Source organism: Cimex lectularius, unplaced genomic scaffold (genome assembly GCF_000648675.2).
Source record: "Cimex lectularius strain Harlan isolate CLEC.00 unplaced genomic scaffold, Clec_2.1 scaffold297, whole genome shotgun sequence".
In the NCBI taxonomy this organism is placed as follows: domain Eukaryota; kingdom Metazoa; phylum Arthropoda; class Insecta; order Hemiptera; family Cimicidae; genus Cimex; species Cimex lectularius.
In genome coordinates, this window is record NW_019392866.1 from 95,118 (window position 1) to 114,041 (window position 18,924).

The 18,924-nt window shown below is 35.3% G+C and overlaps 1 protein-coding gene across 4 annotated transcripts in view; it reads right to left on the reverse strand.

Annotated features, from left to right (window-relative positions):
• The window catches only part of LOC106665308, a 131,631-nt gene that overhangs the window by 69,335 nt on the left and 43,372 nt on the right, over nt 1-18,924 (reverse strand). For 2 of the 4 annotated variants that reach the window (XM_024228864.1, XM_014391637.2), the window contains exon 3: nt 15,113-15,151. The exons of the other annotated variants lie outside the window; for them this stretch is intronic. In XM_024228864.1, coding sequence (XP_024084632.1) covers nt 15,113-15,151 — 39 coding nt within the window. The remainder of the gene's footprint in view (nt 1-15,112; nt 15,152-18,924) is intronic. 4 annotated transcript variants of the gene reach the window in all.

The window sequence follows — 18,924 nt, forward strand, 5'->3', positions numbered from 1 at the left end:
AAATCTAGCGAGAACAGGTTACAAAGCAAAAAACGAGATGGATGGAATCGACTTTCTAATTCACTTAACATGATGAGTTCGGACATCATTCCTTCAAAATGCTGAAGACGATGAAATGGCGAAAGGTATCTGATATACCAAAATCAGAAAGACCATGTCGGACGGATAAAAACACAAAACTTTCCGAAATGGAAGGAATCGACTTTCACCGCACTCGCTTCTTCAGACTATACTGGCTGAAGAGAACGAAATGCCGAAAAGCAACTGTCATACAAAATCAGCGACAACTGGAAGGCCAAAACAAAACAAAACCTTTCCGAAAAGGATGGGCTCGATTTTCAACTTCACTCAATCTGACGAAGTATGGAACTCGCCCCTTCATACTGCCACCTCTCACGATTTCTTCAACGCATTCCTTACTTTCATGTTAAGGAGCGTAAAAACTGTAGTAGTAAGCATATTAAACTAAAATATATTTGCGCTAAATCCCGAATATAGACTAATAAGCAATTAAATCGTAATAAAATAAACTGATATATGTGTAAGAATCGTTGCCTATTTTGTTGGAAGGTGTCCGTAATCCTTCAAAAAAATACTTTATCAACTATTGTATTCTAATAAGTTAAACTTAAAACATGTATAAGTTAAAATAAAAATAATGCTCTTTTCTAAAAGTACAATGATAATTTATTTTCTCAAGTATGGGTTTAAGAGAAATGAACAATTTATGGCATTTACTTACTATGTGCATGAGTGTGGTTGTGTTCAGTTAGAAAGAAGAAATTTAGGACCTCATTGATATAAGTAATTTGCATTCAAAGTGGGAAAATAACGATCTTATAAGATTGAAGAAGATAAAAAGATTCGGCAACGATCTTGTAAAGAAAGGCAAATCGACTTCTAATCGCTTCTAACGGTGAACTACACCCAAAGGCCATGCAACAAATTTGATTTGATCCTTTAATGTGAAATGCTTCTTTGATACAAAGCGGTCAGTTCAATCAAATACAGTTCTGGACTCGGCTAACATAATTTAACTATCAAAGAAGAGGCCGGGATAGTGAAAATGTTTCTATGACGACTAAACGCCTGTTTTAATGATGATTCATTCACATTTTTATATTGATTTACAATTTGTTACTGTCCGCATATATGTGTGTCCTCTTTAGATAGCCTGACTGAATTTCTCTTGAACCAATGACGCTTTCACCAAGCGCTATCAAAAAATAATTTAAATGGGGCTCAGTTTCTCAATTTTTGAGGATGTTGTACCAACGTGTTGTAACCAAGGATGTTGTTGTTTGTTTTAGGTGATGTTCCTCTGCAACAACGTCAAAGAATGATTCTCCAGCTTATGGATGCCCCGCACAGAATTCTTTGCAGGTGAGGTATTTGAATCGTCACTTCCTGGACAGGTGGATAGGACCTCATGGCCCGATCTGATGGCCTCCTCGGTCACATGATTTAACTCCACTTGTCCATTTTCTGTGGAGCCATTTAAAATAGTGTCAACGCCAATCATAACACACAACATCAGTTGAAGAACTGCGGCAAAGGACACAAAATGCTTGTCAACCGATCTCCCCCGACTCTATCGCTGTGAGAATACTGGTTAATAAGAGCAACAGCAGGCTGTTCGAAAATGTTAAAAACGTATTAAAAACTTTAAATAGTTTTAAATGGCCAACGGAAACGTTTAATAACCCATAAAAAAATAAGTTTTATTCGGAATCAAAGACATAACGAACAGAACAAATTATGGAGATAAATGAATAGATAAAGAAATCCAAAATTGGTGCAAGCAACCTTCCATCTCACTCATGTTATAATTCTGACCTAGCCCTTTAGGTTACCAAGACGGAAGCTGGAACGTGTCAGACAGATAAAACCACGAGAAGAGGCAGAGGAGGATACAAAGCAAAATCTTTCCGAACAAAGGTATAAAACAAAAACGCTGTGAACTGGTTGGAATCTATTTACCGTAATAATAATCCTGACCTTTTCTCTCCAGATATATAAGCAGAAAATGGTGAAATGTAGAAACGCGCGTGATAGACAAACCAGCACGAACACTTTGACTAGGATACTAAGCATAAACTTGCCGAAATGGATGGAATATAACGTAACCTGACAAAGAATAAATCTCGTTCCTTCAGTCTATATTGACTAGCGGAATAAAACCAGAACTGCCTCTTCAGTTTAAAAGCCAGGTTAAAAGCAAAAACACTCCTAAACGGAAAGAATCTCCCTTCTACTGCACTTAACTTATGACCCTTGACCCCTTGACACGCTCTATCATTTTGGTTTTTGAGTCGGAATCGACTTTCTACTTAACGCAACCTGAACAAGTACGAATATCGCTCCTTCAAATCACGCTAGCTGAAAATGGCAAAAAACCGTAACGCGATTGACAGAAAAACAGCGAGACTGTTGTAGAAGAACGACGACTTTGAATATCACGTACGGTTCTGACCTAGGGAAATGGAAAATGGTCACATTAATTTTATGATAATTTGTTTGACATGCATAAGAAAAAGCCAGAGGAAAAGGATAGAGAGCAGAGCATTTCCGAAATGGACAGGTTAATTTCTACCACACTCAACCTCAACCTGAGATAAAATCAATAAGAACAACAGACCTGGATCAAAGAAAAAACTTTCCGGAATAGACGGAATTGAGTGTCAGTACATAGAGCCTCTTATTCAGACTGGACTAGCTACTCAGGAAGAAAAAGTAATGATGAAACAAGACTGGCAGACTCAAATAATCTAAAACAGGCAGACTTTGATACAAAACAGCAACATTCCGAAATGGATGAAATCGAAAGCTTTGGTCGGGCTTGTACGGAACTCGCTCCTTCAGATTACATTACTCGAAAAGCAACTGACATGCCAAAATCGGCAAGAATAGGATGGCCAGGATAGGAAATCAAAATGAAGGACCCACCATCTACCTCGCTCAACCTGACCAAGTACAGACCTCGCTCTTCGTACTACACCAGCTGAAGGGGGCTTAATGACAAAAATCCTCTGACATACCAAAATCAGCAAGAACAAGTTGGCAAGGATACAATTACGAAATGTATGAAATCGACTTTCTCCTGTATTCTGAGCAATAACGGACCTTGCTTCTTTAGAGTGCGACAATCATAACATCACAAAACGTCGAAAGCAATAGAGAACTAAAACTAGCGAGAGCAGGCAGGCTTGAATAAAAAGCAAAAAGCTAGTCACTTTTGAATAGTTTTCATAAATTAAATTATTTAAGTCTACCGCGATTTTTAATTCAAATAATATCCTACATTCTGATCGAGTAAGTCAGAGGTCTTTTGTTACAAGGGGAAACGGGAAGTAAAGCCAACAAGTCAGGAAGTGGTTCTGAAACGATCGGACATCTGATAAAGATAGAAATCTCCTAAATTATCTGAAGGGAAATTCTTTACCAACAGCAATGCGACACTTCTGAAATGCTATTCTAAGGGCGAATTCTTGACAACTAAATGTTTTTTTGTGTGGTGATAGTCATTCCACGGAGAGAATCAGGTTACACCATCAAAGGAAGTTTGGTTTAAGTTTTCGATTTAAATGTCAACCATATGATAATTTCAGTAAAACCAAAGTGTACCAGGGGTTCATTTAGTTGGACGAATTTTGACTTTCATCGATTGAACAACTTGATATTTGTTTTTAATGAGAACTAGCCCGCTCATTTTCGATGTATTAACCAACCATTCGAAATTGGGACGTAACAGAACTTTTACGCTAAACTTGAAGAATTATGACGAAACGGAATAAGCCAATGCAGATCGTCTAGAGTTCATCCTCTTAAAATAAATCGAATGAAGTCAGCACGATCAGAGATAAGAGACAGGCGATAACGGAGTCTCGTACAGATTGTTTGACAAGTCGCCTCTGGACCGGTTCCAGCCCGAGACGCTACTCCAGTCGCTCTCATCGACACATAACGCAATCAGTCTTTAGCATCAGACCTGACGTGATATTCACTTCCTAAGCACCTCATTTATACTCGGTCCCTCTAAGAAACCTAAAGCCACACAATAGAACCATTTTATTACTGTAATAATAAAACAAATTCACATTCTAGGACAAAAATCATACATAAATATGTTGAATGATATGCTTGAAAAACGGGTTGTGTAGTTTGAACGAAATCGCACGTGTCTAGTCCGCTTAGTATCGTACTAGGCCAAGAGTGAGAAAGTTTAACCTTAATCTTCACTAGGAATCTTGACGACACAAACTATCATCTATTTCACACTAGTCAGCTCGCATTAAATCAAAAACAGTTAAGTCAATAACATAGTCAAACCCATGTAAACAACGGGTCAAGCTGGTCTGACAGATCAAATCAGTAAGACGGGTCGATTTTTGATCGGAAACGACCAAATACAATTTCACCCATTAGATTTCAAAAAAGAAAACTCACAAGGTAAATCATGTTTGTTTTTGTTTATTTTGTCTCGTGGAGCTTCTTATGCAAGATTTCAACGTTGACATAAAGTTCACTAGTTTTCGTGGTCCGCTTGACCAATTAATATCTGTCAATTAATTAAGGTTTTTAGTTGAGATAAAAAAGTTAGTGTCTGAGTGGATCGAGAGATCAAGTGGTAGAGCAGCGGTGTATCTAGCCGAAGATCGTGGGTTCGAATCCCGCTCGTGACACTATCTCAACTAAAAACCTTAATTAATTGATTGACATAAAGGCAAAGTCTAAAATTTAACTCGTTCAGAATAGTATAAATAGTTGTCGCCTGATGATAGTCCGAGGATCGATTGTGTGGTGTAAAAAAGGATTGAGTGCATATGTTGACAGATTTCGCCCTACCGTTCCAAATAAATTCATCTGACATCTATCGAAATTAGAACAAATATCAAAATTTAACAGTTACTTCGACTGATAAATTTGATCTCTATCATATTAAATTTTTTTTGGCTGAAATATGAGCGAGAGAAAAGGACCTATACGATTAATTTAAATTTTTATTTTATAACCATAAACCTCATTATTTATGAGTGTTTTCTTTCCTTGTGACCTTATCCCTGATTTTGAATATGTAATTATAATATTGAATGTTTTAAGTTATTCTTGTTACTATATAAACAGATATACTAAAGACTTCGTTCACTGATGAGCCAGAAAAGCTATGAGCATGTCTGAAAAGTTGATTTTTTATTTTTTTATTTCAACTTTGAGCGATTAGGATGTGTCATGAAGCGAGGGCAATTTTAAACCGCTACTAACTTGAAAATTTAACGCTCTGAATGTTCTGTATGTTAAAATATTAAATATTTCACCAAGGGATAATAAGAGAGTGGCACAATTCAGAAGGTGCCAAGCAAACAGGACTAATTTGTTTGGAGTATTCTCAGGCTGCGAGGAATGTCTGGAGGTGCGTAGCACGTCCCTTGTTATAAAACAAGCGTATCCGAGAAAGCGTCGTGAGTTATGGTCCAGCCCTTTACGTTTCCCCGAGGGAAAAAAAGGACTCGCTACACCCTGTTCTTTGGCCCTATTTGAATACGTTGTTTTTTGTAGGGGGCGCGGATGAAGGCATCATCCCCACAAGAGGACAACGTCGGAAGATAAATAAGGTGAGAGAGTGTAGAGCAATTAGGTAGATTAGTGAAGAGCTATTCATCTTGCCGGTACATAAATCAGGAGTACTTGTTACAATTTCCATCCGTGCCAGGACCATTCATCTCCTTTCGACCTCTCTATCCAGTTATCTTAAATTCCGGTACGAGATAAGCGCCTTGTAATCACTTCATACGGTCCGACGGTCCGTCCGCCTCTGGGAGTTTCTATGTTAACACGTACAATACAAAGGACTTTTTGGTTTACCTACTTCGTCCTTTTCCGACTCCCTTTACGCAATCCGGCGAGACCGCTCGAGATTCCTATTCCCTCCCATCGACATATCTCATTAATTCCTTCATATATATTCAAATTTATTAAGTGTTCTTGAATATCAATACCGTCCCTAGTGATCAAAGTCAAACGTACATTCCTGCTACACCTAACACTGAATATTCGAAAAACTAATATTTATTTACAACGTACGGCCATTGTGTCACTCTCTTTGATCAAGAATGGACGCGAATAAGTAAAAGTCACGACGTACATTAAAAATTATAACAGGGAGGAATGTCGGTATTGGTTGACTTCCAAGCAACAATTGTTCAAAATTTTTAATGATTTAATAATCACTATTATCGACATTGCAGTGTTTTCAATGCTATACCAAACAATAAATAGGGTTAATTTTGAATTATTAACTAAAAACGCGATTTGCGAGAAAATATTGAGTTGATGTTTGGGAGTTGATGAACCTGTAGGTTGGTTATGTTCCCATTCATTGTTACCATCCCTAACCAAGCCGGTGTTTTTGAAATAAAACAAACATTTGTATGTATGTCGGATTCGAATGCAGAGCCGCTGGATTCGAACCCGGGACCTTTACCTTACAGTGATGAGCGCCGTGTCAACGCCTAAACCGTTGCGGCCACTGACGCCTCCTCAGATCCGCCTATTCTCGTTCCTTTTGTCAATTCTCTTTACGCGTTTGTTTCATCTTCACCGATAGTTTTTCGTATAATTGTGTAATTGTATTAATCATGACCTTTTTACAGGTTAGATTTATAGACCAACACTAGGAAAGCGTTCGACCCTAACAATCCACAAAATCCATTAAAACCAAAATTCGTCTGTTTATTAAACAGTCAAGAAACATCAAGGATCACGATCTAACTAAATTCTGATTTAATGTTGAAAATTTTACAAATTTAGTTGACATCCTCGTCAAGAATTTAGTGTAAGGTGGATAATCTTTGTAAGATGATTTGAATTGTTATTCCAGCACACGCTGGCAAATGTAGAAGGTAGTTGAAACGCCTTTATATAACTTTTTGTGGACTTCCAGACCCCTAATATCACTAAAGCTATTCTTCGTTTCTTCCCGATCTTCAATCTAAAACACTGAATTTTAACGGTTTCTGTGTGAAGCCAAATTTGTCCCCTTAAAAATCGATCATTTTATCAAGTTTTAGTTGGATAGTCTGATGACCATCGTGGTCTGCTCACACTCGTTTTATCTATGTGGTTGTCTATATCATTCAGCACTTCTCATCTTCAGTAGAAAGTTTTGGTAAAATTAAGTTAAGAGGGCAGCTATATTGGCTGCTCTATCGAGGATAACCGGATGGCTTATATTTTTGATATAAAATGGCATTTCCTTATGTTTTTACACTAGATTTCATTATTGTATACAAATGCTTATATTTTTTAATTGTTTATTCTTCTTTTTCGATTATTGTTTATATTTCTTGGATTTATTTTCAGGAACTACCAAAATTATTTTCTTTTTTTAAAATTAAACTATCTAGTTATCTATAAAAATAAAATGATTTTGGTGGTGTCTAGTTCCGGAAATGAAATCCAAGAAGTATATTTTTTAAAATTGTAAAATAAATAAAGTCCTAATGAAAGCGATATATCGAAAGCTCGACGAAGTAACCAGTAATGAGTGTTTTCTTTCCTTTTTGCCTTATTCCTGATTTTTAATTTATAATGATATTATTGAAGGTTTAGTTTTAGTTATTATTGTAAAATAACTAAAAGCTAAGTTAGCTAAGTTCATTAATCCAGTTAAATTTTTCACCCATTATTATGGTAAATTTATGTACTTACGTAAAGTTTCAAAGTTTAATGAAAGGGATATATTTATGGAAAAACTCGACGAAGTAACTAGCACTGAGTCTTTTCTTTCCTCTTTGCCATATTCCTGATTTTTAATTTATAATATAATCGAAGGTTCACTTAGTTATTACTGTTAAATTTAAAAGGCTTTTAAACCTAAGCTAAGTTCATTATTTCAGTTATATTTTGCACACATTATAGTTGACTTTATTATGGTAAATTTGTGTACTTAATTATAGTTTCAAAATCCTGTTGAAAGGGATATATTTATCGAAGCTCGACGAAAGAACTAATTTAACACTTTTCTTGCCTTATCTCAAATTTTTAATATACAATTACATTATTGAAGGTTGATATTAGTTAGTTACGTTGTTTTGTTAAATTTAAAAAAATACTTGAAAAGGCATTTAAAAGTTAGCTAATTTAATTATTTCAGTTACATTTTACATCCAATATCGGTATTTTTATGAGTAATTCGCGATCTTAACTTATGTATTGAGCATTTGTATGAATTTAATTCCATAAATATTGTTACCGGCAGATGTATTAACTGGACTGTATAAAATAACTAGATGGAGGTTTTATTTGTATTTGTCTATATTTTTTACGTTTGTAAAATAAGTAAAGATGATTTTCAACGTGCGTGATAATGATGATAATTAAATTGTAGATAGATTTGACGTATTAAAATTGGGCACACTAGTTAATATGGAAGGCAGTTGCAATACCTTTAGGTGACGTTTGGGGAATTTGCAGACCCTTAATCTGTCTTAAGACCCTTAATCAGTTCTTCTTTTCTCCTAATCGTCCACCTATAAGAAATGGATCTTATTCCTTCCTCAAAGACCCTCGCTTATCCCCTTAAAATCGGCCGTTTTATCTACTGTAGATGGATAGTCTAATGGTTTGTACGGTTCGACAGTTCGTCTGTTCATTGGACGGTTTATGTATTTATTTTAAAAATCGCAGATATGCAGAAAGGTATGAAATGAACAACAGCTGCCAAGAAATCACACAGACCATAAACCACTGAATATTTCGAAATTCATAACGGATCTAACAGACCAAACCAACGAGAATGGCGGGACAAGAATGGTCGAAGCCAATCTTAGACCGCACTATTATTTTTTTTATTTTGTGTTGTATTTTTTTTAACAGAACAATTGGAGAAAATTACATTATGATGAAATACGGTAAGTGTCTAAATGTTCTAATGCTGGCCCTACCGACTTTTCTTGATTTCTAAAATTTTCGCCTTAACATCTGAAACATGACCGAAACCTATCATCTACTATAATGTAATATTACCGCCAAAAATATTTTAAATAAAATTTAAATTCAAAAATGTACTCGTATAATATTGGAATTTCAATCAGTTTCTGAGAGATTGAAAACGATTTAATTGCGTCATTAAAGGAGAAATGAGCTTCTTTCTTCTTAATGGTCTGACCTATGATTTTTAACCCCATGCGCAAAACTACATTTATCTTTTAACTTATATATAAACGTATATCAATTTTACTATTGATACCACGCGGAGAAACAGCCACAGTCGATGCATCACAGTGCTATAATCGTACGTTTTATTTATTTATGAGATCGTATATTTCATGTGACTTTCTATTCTCGAATTGAACACTGGTGATATTTCGTGAGAATGAATTATTTTACACTTACTGGCGAATTTTTTCAAATAAATCATAACGATACGATCAGTCGAGCTAAGAAAATACACGTTTCAATCCACGCACCGCAGTTGAATCGGAATGGCAGTAATCACCGGCTTTTGTATCTACCTTTATCAACAATTTATAGCGATAATTCTTTGAACTCGGTAAAAGGAATGTCCGAGGAATGACATTCCCTTTGTTTTGTTTAGACAGCTTAAATATTAAGGATAAACAACAAATTGAATTATTTACTGTTTGAAGTCGGAAGTGTAACTCAACACTTCATAAAAACAACAGCAAAGCTCGTTAAGCATCCATAATATATTTTATTTAAGATTGGAAAAAAATAATTAACATTTGAACAAGAATCTTTCAACAACCAGTCTGTAATTGGGAAGCTCGCCTCTTTGGAACGAAACAAACATAAACTTACAAAAATGAAAGCAGGAACTTCGTCGTATAGGAGTTTAAAAATAAAGTCATAGAAGGGATATAAACTTTACTTTGGTACTAATGCCAATGTTGTTTGTAAAAATAAACCTGAGAAGAGAGGAAATGTAAAAATACAAATACTAACATTTCACAAGTTACAAATAATAAACTACGAGACGATTTATATATACGAAGGCCCGTTCAAAACTAATCAACGACTAATTGCCGTACTTGAAGAAGCAAGTTTATCCTTATTTAACCCTTTAATGGAGGAGAATAATTTTTACAACAAAAAATCCAATTTTGTAATTATTTTTGCTTAAATTAAACTACAATCGTTTCATCAAATTCTGATGATTTAAGGATGAGATGATGTATCGTCTTGCTGTTGAACAACTTGGAATAAAGGATCTTCGATGAGGTCACAACAGAACGACAATTCTTTATGTTTTTGCCGAGCTTTCGACAATTATATCGTCATCATCAGGGCCTATTTATTTTAGGAAAATATCGCAGTTAGAACATGTTATACCATTTCAAAAAACAGTTATTTTTCTTACTTTAACTCGTTGAGTGTTGAAATATATCTTGAGTAAAAGAAACTGCATTTATAATAAGATTATTTAAAATTAAGTGAAGCTCAGTATTTAAACATTAACAGTATGGAATTAATTAAAAACAATAAAAACAGCATAATATAAAAAAATTTAGAAAAAACAACCTGGTCGTATAGGTTACCTCGGTTAAAATATAAATATAAGTACATGCCTCTTTTTTTTTTTTTAATAAAATTACTTTTTTTCTCAGGTACATTAGAATATCACAGTTAAGATTAATTAAGCTTTTTAATTGTTTTTATATTATGCTGTTTTTATTGTTTTTAATTAATTTCATACTGTTAATGTTTAGATACTGCGCCTCACCTAATTTTAAATAATCTTATAATAAATGTAGTTTCTTGTTCTCAAGATATATTTCAACACTCATCGAGTTAAAGTAAAAAAAAATTGTTTTTGTAATTTTTTTTAAAAATGATATAACATGTTCTAACTGCGATATTTTCCTAAAATAAATAGGCCCTGATGATGACGATATAATCGTCGAAAGCTCGGCAAAAACATAAAGAATTGTCGTTCTGTTGTGACCTTTCGAAGATTCTTTATTCCAAGTTGTTCAACAGCAAGACGATACATCATCTCATCTTTAAATCATCAGAATTTGCTGAAACAATTGTAGTTTAATTTAAACAAAAATAATTACAAAATTGGATTTTTTTGTTGTACAAAATTATTCTCCTTCATTAAAGGGTTAAATGAGGATGAACTTGCTTCTTCAAGTACGGCAATTAGCCGTTGATTAGTTTTGAACGGGCCTTCTATATATAAATCGTCTCGTAGTTTATTATTTGTAACTTGTGAAATGTTAGTATTTGTATTTTTACATTTCCTCTCTTGCGATATTTTCCTAAAATAAATAGGCTCTGATGATGACGATATAATCGTCGAAAGCTCGGCAAAAACTTAAAGAATTGTCGTTCTGTTGTGACCTCATCGAAGATCTTCTTTTCCAAGTCTGATGATTTAGGTAAAATAAATTTTTAATCAATGGAGTTCAATCGATTTTTAAAACATCGGTCTCTTCCATCAAAAGGGAAATTTTTCTTATAATTGTTTTCATGTTGTCCAACAAGCTTTGCGAATAAAAGTCGGATGGACGTTTAGCTGACCTGGAACTGGATGGAGTCGTGGGATCATTCTCCACATTTTCCAGTTCTTGAGGTCGTTTGCCGTGGATCTCTTTTTTTTAAACACGATCGCGGGATTTTCGAAGCATTTCAAAGGAGAAAAATTTTTAAATCAATCCCAAAACGACTCAAAGTCGCTACAATTTCGTAAACACTTGTTATGATTGTAGTTTAGATGTTGTTGCAATGATATAGGTGATACCAAAATAAATCAACTCCAGTTTCCGTTTATGATACATGATGATGATGGTGGTGACAACGACGACTACAAATCAGGTTTTGATATTCCACAAGCTATGCAGCCTTTTTTGTTTATTGTATTTTTGTATTATTTTTTTTAAATATTCATAGTAAATAAAAAGTAAAATGAGATTAACATTTTTGATTGATAATTTTACTGATTTTTTGATATTACCGGTTATTGATACGCATCCTTAGTTTCTGTTTTATTATAACCCGTCTTACCATAACCAATTTTTTTCAATCTATCAAATAATAATTTATTTATTATATATTAACTTAATTCTTCAACCGGTAATGAAAGTACTTGATCAGATTATAGGCGAGCAAAGGCTTTTAATTGCGAAATAAACGTTCGGCAGGGAGACTTGAACGCTGACTCGGCCGCTTGCACTGCTAGGGCTTGACTCATTTACAACACAATGACACGTTCAGACGTATCTGCAGTGTTGAGTTCCCATGCCTTGACATGTCACAACATTAACTTGTTTTAGCTACTAGACCTGGCAAATAAGTCGACTTTTTGTATTTCTTCTTATCACGTGTTCTTTCATAAACGTGTACAAAATCAATCAATTAAAGAGTATAAATTGGAGTTCGTCGATAAAACTATGGATGTTTTAGTTTGTTTAAAAGAAACAATGTACTTTAACGATTATTGTGAGCCATTTTTATCAAAATTGTTGATTTATAAAAATAAAATAAATATTATTATTATTAAACACGAGTGGTTTGTAAATATTGGGGTAGATAAAAAATGATCGTTTTGTCTGTGATGTGATACTTAAATGTCCACTAAACCTCAGGATGGTTAATTAAATAATTTTAATCTTATTTTGAAATTCTGATAGTGAAAGATGCTGAAAGCTGCCGAAAATTGTCGGCGGGTGAGAAGATACAAGTCCACACGGGATGGAATCCACAAGAAGAACGGCAGACTGATTCTGAGAAATAAGGCGGCAGACTGGAAACGAACCTGGTTACTTCCAATCAACCGGAAAGCGAGAAAAAGTTAAACAGGCGTGTGGATGAAAACGACAGGCCAGCTGTGTCGGCTACTGCCAACCCGCCCAGTCAGTGTGAAGTGTACAATGAAATTAGATTAAGTTCACTGTGCATGAAAACAGGTGCTAATTATCCATTAAAATCCACTGAAACCAATTTTTTGAGGTCAGGAACCAAAGATCGTGATTTCATAACTCCTTTCGATCTTAAGTTAAAATTTTTCAAATTTGGTAGTCATCCTGACTGAGTGGATGATAGTAAATGTCTATGTTGATGCAGATGTCATCAGACAGAGCACTCATTGGATAAGGAAGGAAACTGAACATCAGAAGGTTATGATTTTACAGATCTTTATTCAGATTCATGTAATAGTTAGAAAGAGTCTTTATGACCTTGCGCACCACGACCTAAATTGGTCTATTGTGCCATTGTTATTGCTATTGTCTTAGTTTGGTTTTTATCAGTTTCCAAAACTTAAGTTAAAGATTCCCGTATGCATTCGTTAGGCCATGGCGTATTCTCTTCTAGGATCCTCTTCATCAGCCTGCCTTCACACTAACAGAAACATGATCCGCAGTTTCTTCTTCTTTCTTGCAATACCTACAAAGGCTTGTTGTACTGTCTAGTCAGCAGTACTATCATAGGACTCCTACTACGTATGTATGTCCTAGATTTAATAATTTTGAAATTAACTTCTGTGATAGTCCTTTAATGAACTTTTTGGCATGCCTTTGTACTGGGATTAATCCCATTGAACCAAGGACTTATTTTTAACCATATTTAATGGATCCGCGTTTTTCGCAAGATGGTATACCTCAAGAGGTTTAAGGGCTGAGAGGTGAAATTTCCTTTACTAATTTATCGGCCTCCTCTTCCCTGTACGCAACTACACGGGAAACGAACCTGCTTGGTTCTAATCAACCGGAAAGTGAGAAAAAACCGGGCGTGTGGCTGAAACGACGGGACAGCTGTGTCTGGCACTTTCAACCTACACAGTCCGCGTGAACAGCAGAACGAATTGCACAATAAAAGTAGATTAACTGGTGCATTGTGACCACCATGAAAATTTGTACGTCCCTATACGCATCAAAATCCATTGTAAACCAAAATTTGTTTTTGTTTAAGGGTCAGAAACCCCGAGGATCACGATTTAACTACCAAATTCCGATTTAAGTTGAAGATTTTACAAATGTGATTATTAGCCACGCCAAGAATGTCTTGCGGTGTGGTTGACACAGATAGTCATGATATCAATTTGAAATGTTATTATTGCACAACACGCTGGGTAACATGACAGTTGATGTGACTAAAAAAATTCTTCTTTTCATTTTAATCTTCAATCTAAAACACTGGATTTAATGCCAGCTTTCGACTTAAACTCGATGTTTATACATTTTATAGCTTTATTATCTTTAATTATACTGATCAGATCACGTTTCATTTGTCTCCGCTTCAATGAAGGAGAATAAATTGAGGTTAAATGGGCCGGTATAGTAGGTGTAGAATAACCGGATGGAGGTTAGATTTCTGATATAGAATGATATTTCATTCACTTGTCTCAATAGGTTTGAATGTAGTAAATCAAAATTGTTCACCTTCTTATTGATTTATTATAGTTTCAAAGTCCTGATGAAAGAGATATATTTATCGAAAGCTCGACGGCGAAAGTAATAATAAGGGATTTCATGTTTGTTGGATGCGTTTCGATTTTCGCATCTTTTGTATCATTCTTCATAAATCCTTTGCATGTAGGAAATATTCATAAAAGACAGGATTGCTTAGAAGACATTGCCAAATCCCTGGAAATGGTGATAGACAAAACAGCGAGAATAGGCCGACTAGAATGACTGGAGGGGATCAAACTGTTTCTATGATTATTAAAATTATTCATAAATTGCCGTTTCTTAAGCAAGTATTTACAATTGTAATTACAATTAACAATTGTAAAGTTGATAATTAATTACTGATGAATATAAACTTCATGATCCCAGATGAAGGCCTCTCTGGGAGAAATTGCATTGTGCATATGATAATATTTATCACTTTCGACTATGAGGTTGTTTCACATAGCTTGCAAAGTTAACAGAGAAAGGGAGAGACGTTCATATTCTTTAAAAAAGCATTTGTAGCTATCAGAATGGATAAATTCAAGATCTCTCCATGAGGTTGTGGAGTTTTAAGAAACGATGTATACTTTTTGCTAGTCGTTTAAATTTTTAAAAAGGTCATTTTGTACCCACCCCAATATTTAAAGTAAGTAGTTAAATAAGATTAAAATCAACCAGTAAAATTTAAAAGAACTCACTGCTTCCTTGTATTCTGCCTTTAAAAGTCCTGTACTCACCTGTAATATAAAATAAAAATTATTATTTAAAGTTATAAAAAAGTGTATAAATCGTTAACGATTTATGCGACACGGATCTATAACGGCCGTCACAAATCATGAAGATATCAGGGTTCAATTTTTACAACACTCTTATTAGAGGTCGTGAATTTTTCTTTTTATGTTTTGCTAATTGCCCGGAAAGGTGGTTATGCGGCCGGCCTGGATCGTTAAGTGATCTCTATGACCCTTCTGCGGTGGACGTGGCTCATGTTCTGCCGCCGCCGAAATAGCCCTGGTTTATCTTTGTAACGGACTCCTCGATTTAACCGAATGCCGACGAGTACCAGTACTTTTTCTTCCCTGTCAATTACAAATGCCCGGTAGGTTGAGACCCGCGCTGTACGCCTATCTGTGCTCGTCCTAATCAGAAAGGAAGAGCGTTAATTTTTTCAACGGCTTCATTTCCAGCCCCGACCATCCGATCATGTGAGCAGATCTGCACCATTTCGATAATAAATTAATGACTTAAGATCTGAAAATATTATTTCTACACAACTTCGCGTCTGGATACATCCCCCACCATACCATGCGGATGCGAAAACAAATCCATTGGATGAACAGGACAAAACATAAAAGACAGATACAAAGAACATATAACAACAATATAAGGTCTAGAGACCATCAGACTACGCGACTCACTTCACAGAAAACCATCAACGAACACAACTTGAAATTAATACACGACGTACAAAAAGGACGAAAAATGAACATACTTGAAAATGTGAAAATACAACAATCCTAAGACATTTAACACTAAAAAACCTCAGAAATACACAAATTAACAATCATTTACATTGAAAATAAAAATAAATAAATTAAAAAACCGCCAACACACTTTACTCACCCTTCAAAACCTTTTAAATGAGACTTGACCACAGAGTTGCTAAAACGCATCTGAAATACCTAAGGATAATCTTTGATAAGAAATTAACCTGTAACACTCACACATTATAACAAAAAGTAAAATATTAGAACTATAGGAAATCTTGGGGACTAAAACCGAAAATGCCCCGTTGGCTTTCGGCAGTGGTAAGACCCCCAAATTATCCTAGGGCTCACTAATCTGGTGCCCAAAGTTCAGCAACCAAGCTACCCAAACATTACGCACACACAAAGTCTGGCCTATCAATTATATCACAAGGGCAATGAAAACAACCCCTCAGTTGCACTAGAAACTCTGCTAAACCTACCTATTGGAAAATGTCCATATGATTAAATCACAATCAACAAAATCAGACACCCATTCTTAGAAATCGGGACTGAATACATGATCCCAGAAAAACTCTTTACGACATCCTATAACGTCTCAAGAGACTACAAAGGAGAAGAAGGATTCAGGAGAATCATCAGATACAATGATATGGTATACAGATGGCTTCAAAACTCATGAAGGAACCAGGTCAAGCGTTTTTATGTACAAGCTCAAAACATGAATCAAACTCAAGTATGCCTCTGACTTTCAAGCTGAAATACATACCATCAACTATTGTCCCTTGGAAAGTCTTAAAAGAGGTTACACTGTTTAAAAAAATCCTCATAAGATCGGATATCCAAGTAGCTATTAAAGCATTTAGTATGTCAAAAATTACATCAAAATTAGTCAGTTAATGCATCCAAATTCTCCAAAACCTGGGAAAACATAACAACCTGATGATATTTTGGGTACCAGGACACAATTTTGGGTAAGGAAAAAGGACAGACACACTGGTCAGGGGAAGATCTGCAATACTACAAATAAGCCCTGAACCTATTCGTACGTTACTAAAAACAAAGAGATTCCTCCATCAAAGAATGGAACCAAAAAGGCAAAATGGGTAGTGGATAAGCTCTAGGGGCCCTAGACACAGTAAACTTATACTAAAAAAACAACCATCACCAACACTAGCACTCAAGACTCCCTGCTAAGTAAAAAGCTAAAGTAAAACCCAGAGGAGTGATAAACTATTTACCGGTCACTGGATCTTTAAAAAAACATGGGCATATTCAATGATGATCCCATTTGTATATTATACAATGAGGAGGAAGAAACACCGGCCTATATCATCTTCAATGGAGGCATAATCTGGGATAGATAGGAACCCAGGGAAAGTAATTGTACCAACGACAATCAATGACCTAGTATTCTTTCAAAGAAGGATCAAATCGACAGACTGAACTAAAGAAACAGGAAACTACGATAAGCCGGAAGGCTGCAGTGCTTGGGGAACATACCCCCCACTTTCTTGTCTCCTTTCATGATCATCATCGTCATCAACACTGCAGATGGCCAAATGCTGAAATTCCTCCAACAGACAAGAAAGCAAGGATAGACAGATCCTGATCTGCAACGACTAACCTACAGAAAATAAAACTTAATATACTACATTTCTAAAACACCGTAAACAAATATAAAATTTACTATTTCCCGCCATTTTATTCCATTACATGGTCATACAATGAAAAAGAACGAAGTTGTCACGTTGACCGGAAATGCTTCCAAAAATATGTGAAAATATAGAAAATGGCAATGTTTCGTTACGTAAAAGCCTCCAGTGTCTTTCTAGCAAAACAACCCCGCCCTCTCGGATACTAATTCTGCACAGAGGCATACACGTGTTTCGATTGTCGGGGGTCGCTCACCTGCAATGATGTTTTATTATTAGAAGCCGAGTACTGTCGGCCAACTCATCATACGCACACCGAGAATATTTTAACAAAAAAGATATGTTTTTGTATGTACCTATGAATTTATTATTATCCTACATGTATTTGTTAAATTTAAATAATTTTTGTAAATCCCAGGCCCTGAAGATGATCTCAATAAAGATCGAAACGTTGGCACGATTAAGAAAATGTTTTTCTGAAACCAACATCATACCAGATCGCATCTTACGATTTCCGAATAATATTGTTTAATTTCACAAAATGATCATTGCACTTTGACCGTTTTCTATCACCCCAATCAGTATAAACTAGCTGGTTATGGCCTGTCGGACACAGTTTAACATTTCGATATCTTCTGACTGACAAAACATCACAGTACAGATTTCCCCCTTAAGTCCATCAACTTTCTTCTGTTGAGTCCGATCTATGCTAATGATTTTCCTGGAAGATTTTCGTATTTCTAGTGAATTACGGAATTCAAGTGGTATGGTATTGAGGTCTATAGGCTTTTCTAGTTGCTCCAGCCTTTCCTAGCTAGGCGTTTGCAAAGGATATGGTTTGTTGTATCTGTCTCCCCTAAACAAAACAAGGAAGGATAGGCAGACCCAAGACCTCAACAATTAACCTCACAAAATTCTTAATACTTTTCCAAATGTTATCTCTGGCCTACTGATTTGATGACAGGATAAAACTTTTTTTTATTAAAAATCACGGACGAAATATGATTTTGCCACACGATCGGAAGTGCAGCTGTCTGCGAGGACATTTTGCAATGAATATTGTATAGATCATGTTCAAAATTGTCATTTCCATTTAAATCATGCCTTTTTCTCTTGTTACTCCACTTTCTATTTGCATATTCACAAACGATCGACAGATCTCGCACATTGATCATGTTGGCCCCAGGCATTTGCATAATTCAATATTATTACGGTTCAAAGGTCTTGTTAGTAAATTGAATTTTGATAGTTAATTGTGTGTTTTGTATACGTCATGGTGTGCATTTGTAAGCGGTGAAGTTTAAAGACAAGTTGGTCCGCATCTGTCTGGTTAAGTTTGTCAGAGGATTCTGGTGGTAGTGGTACTTT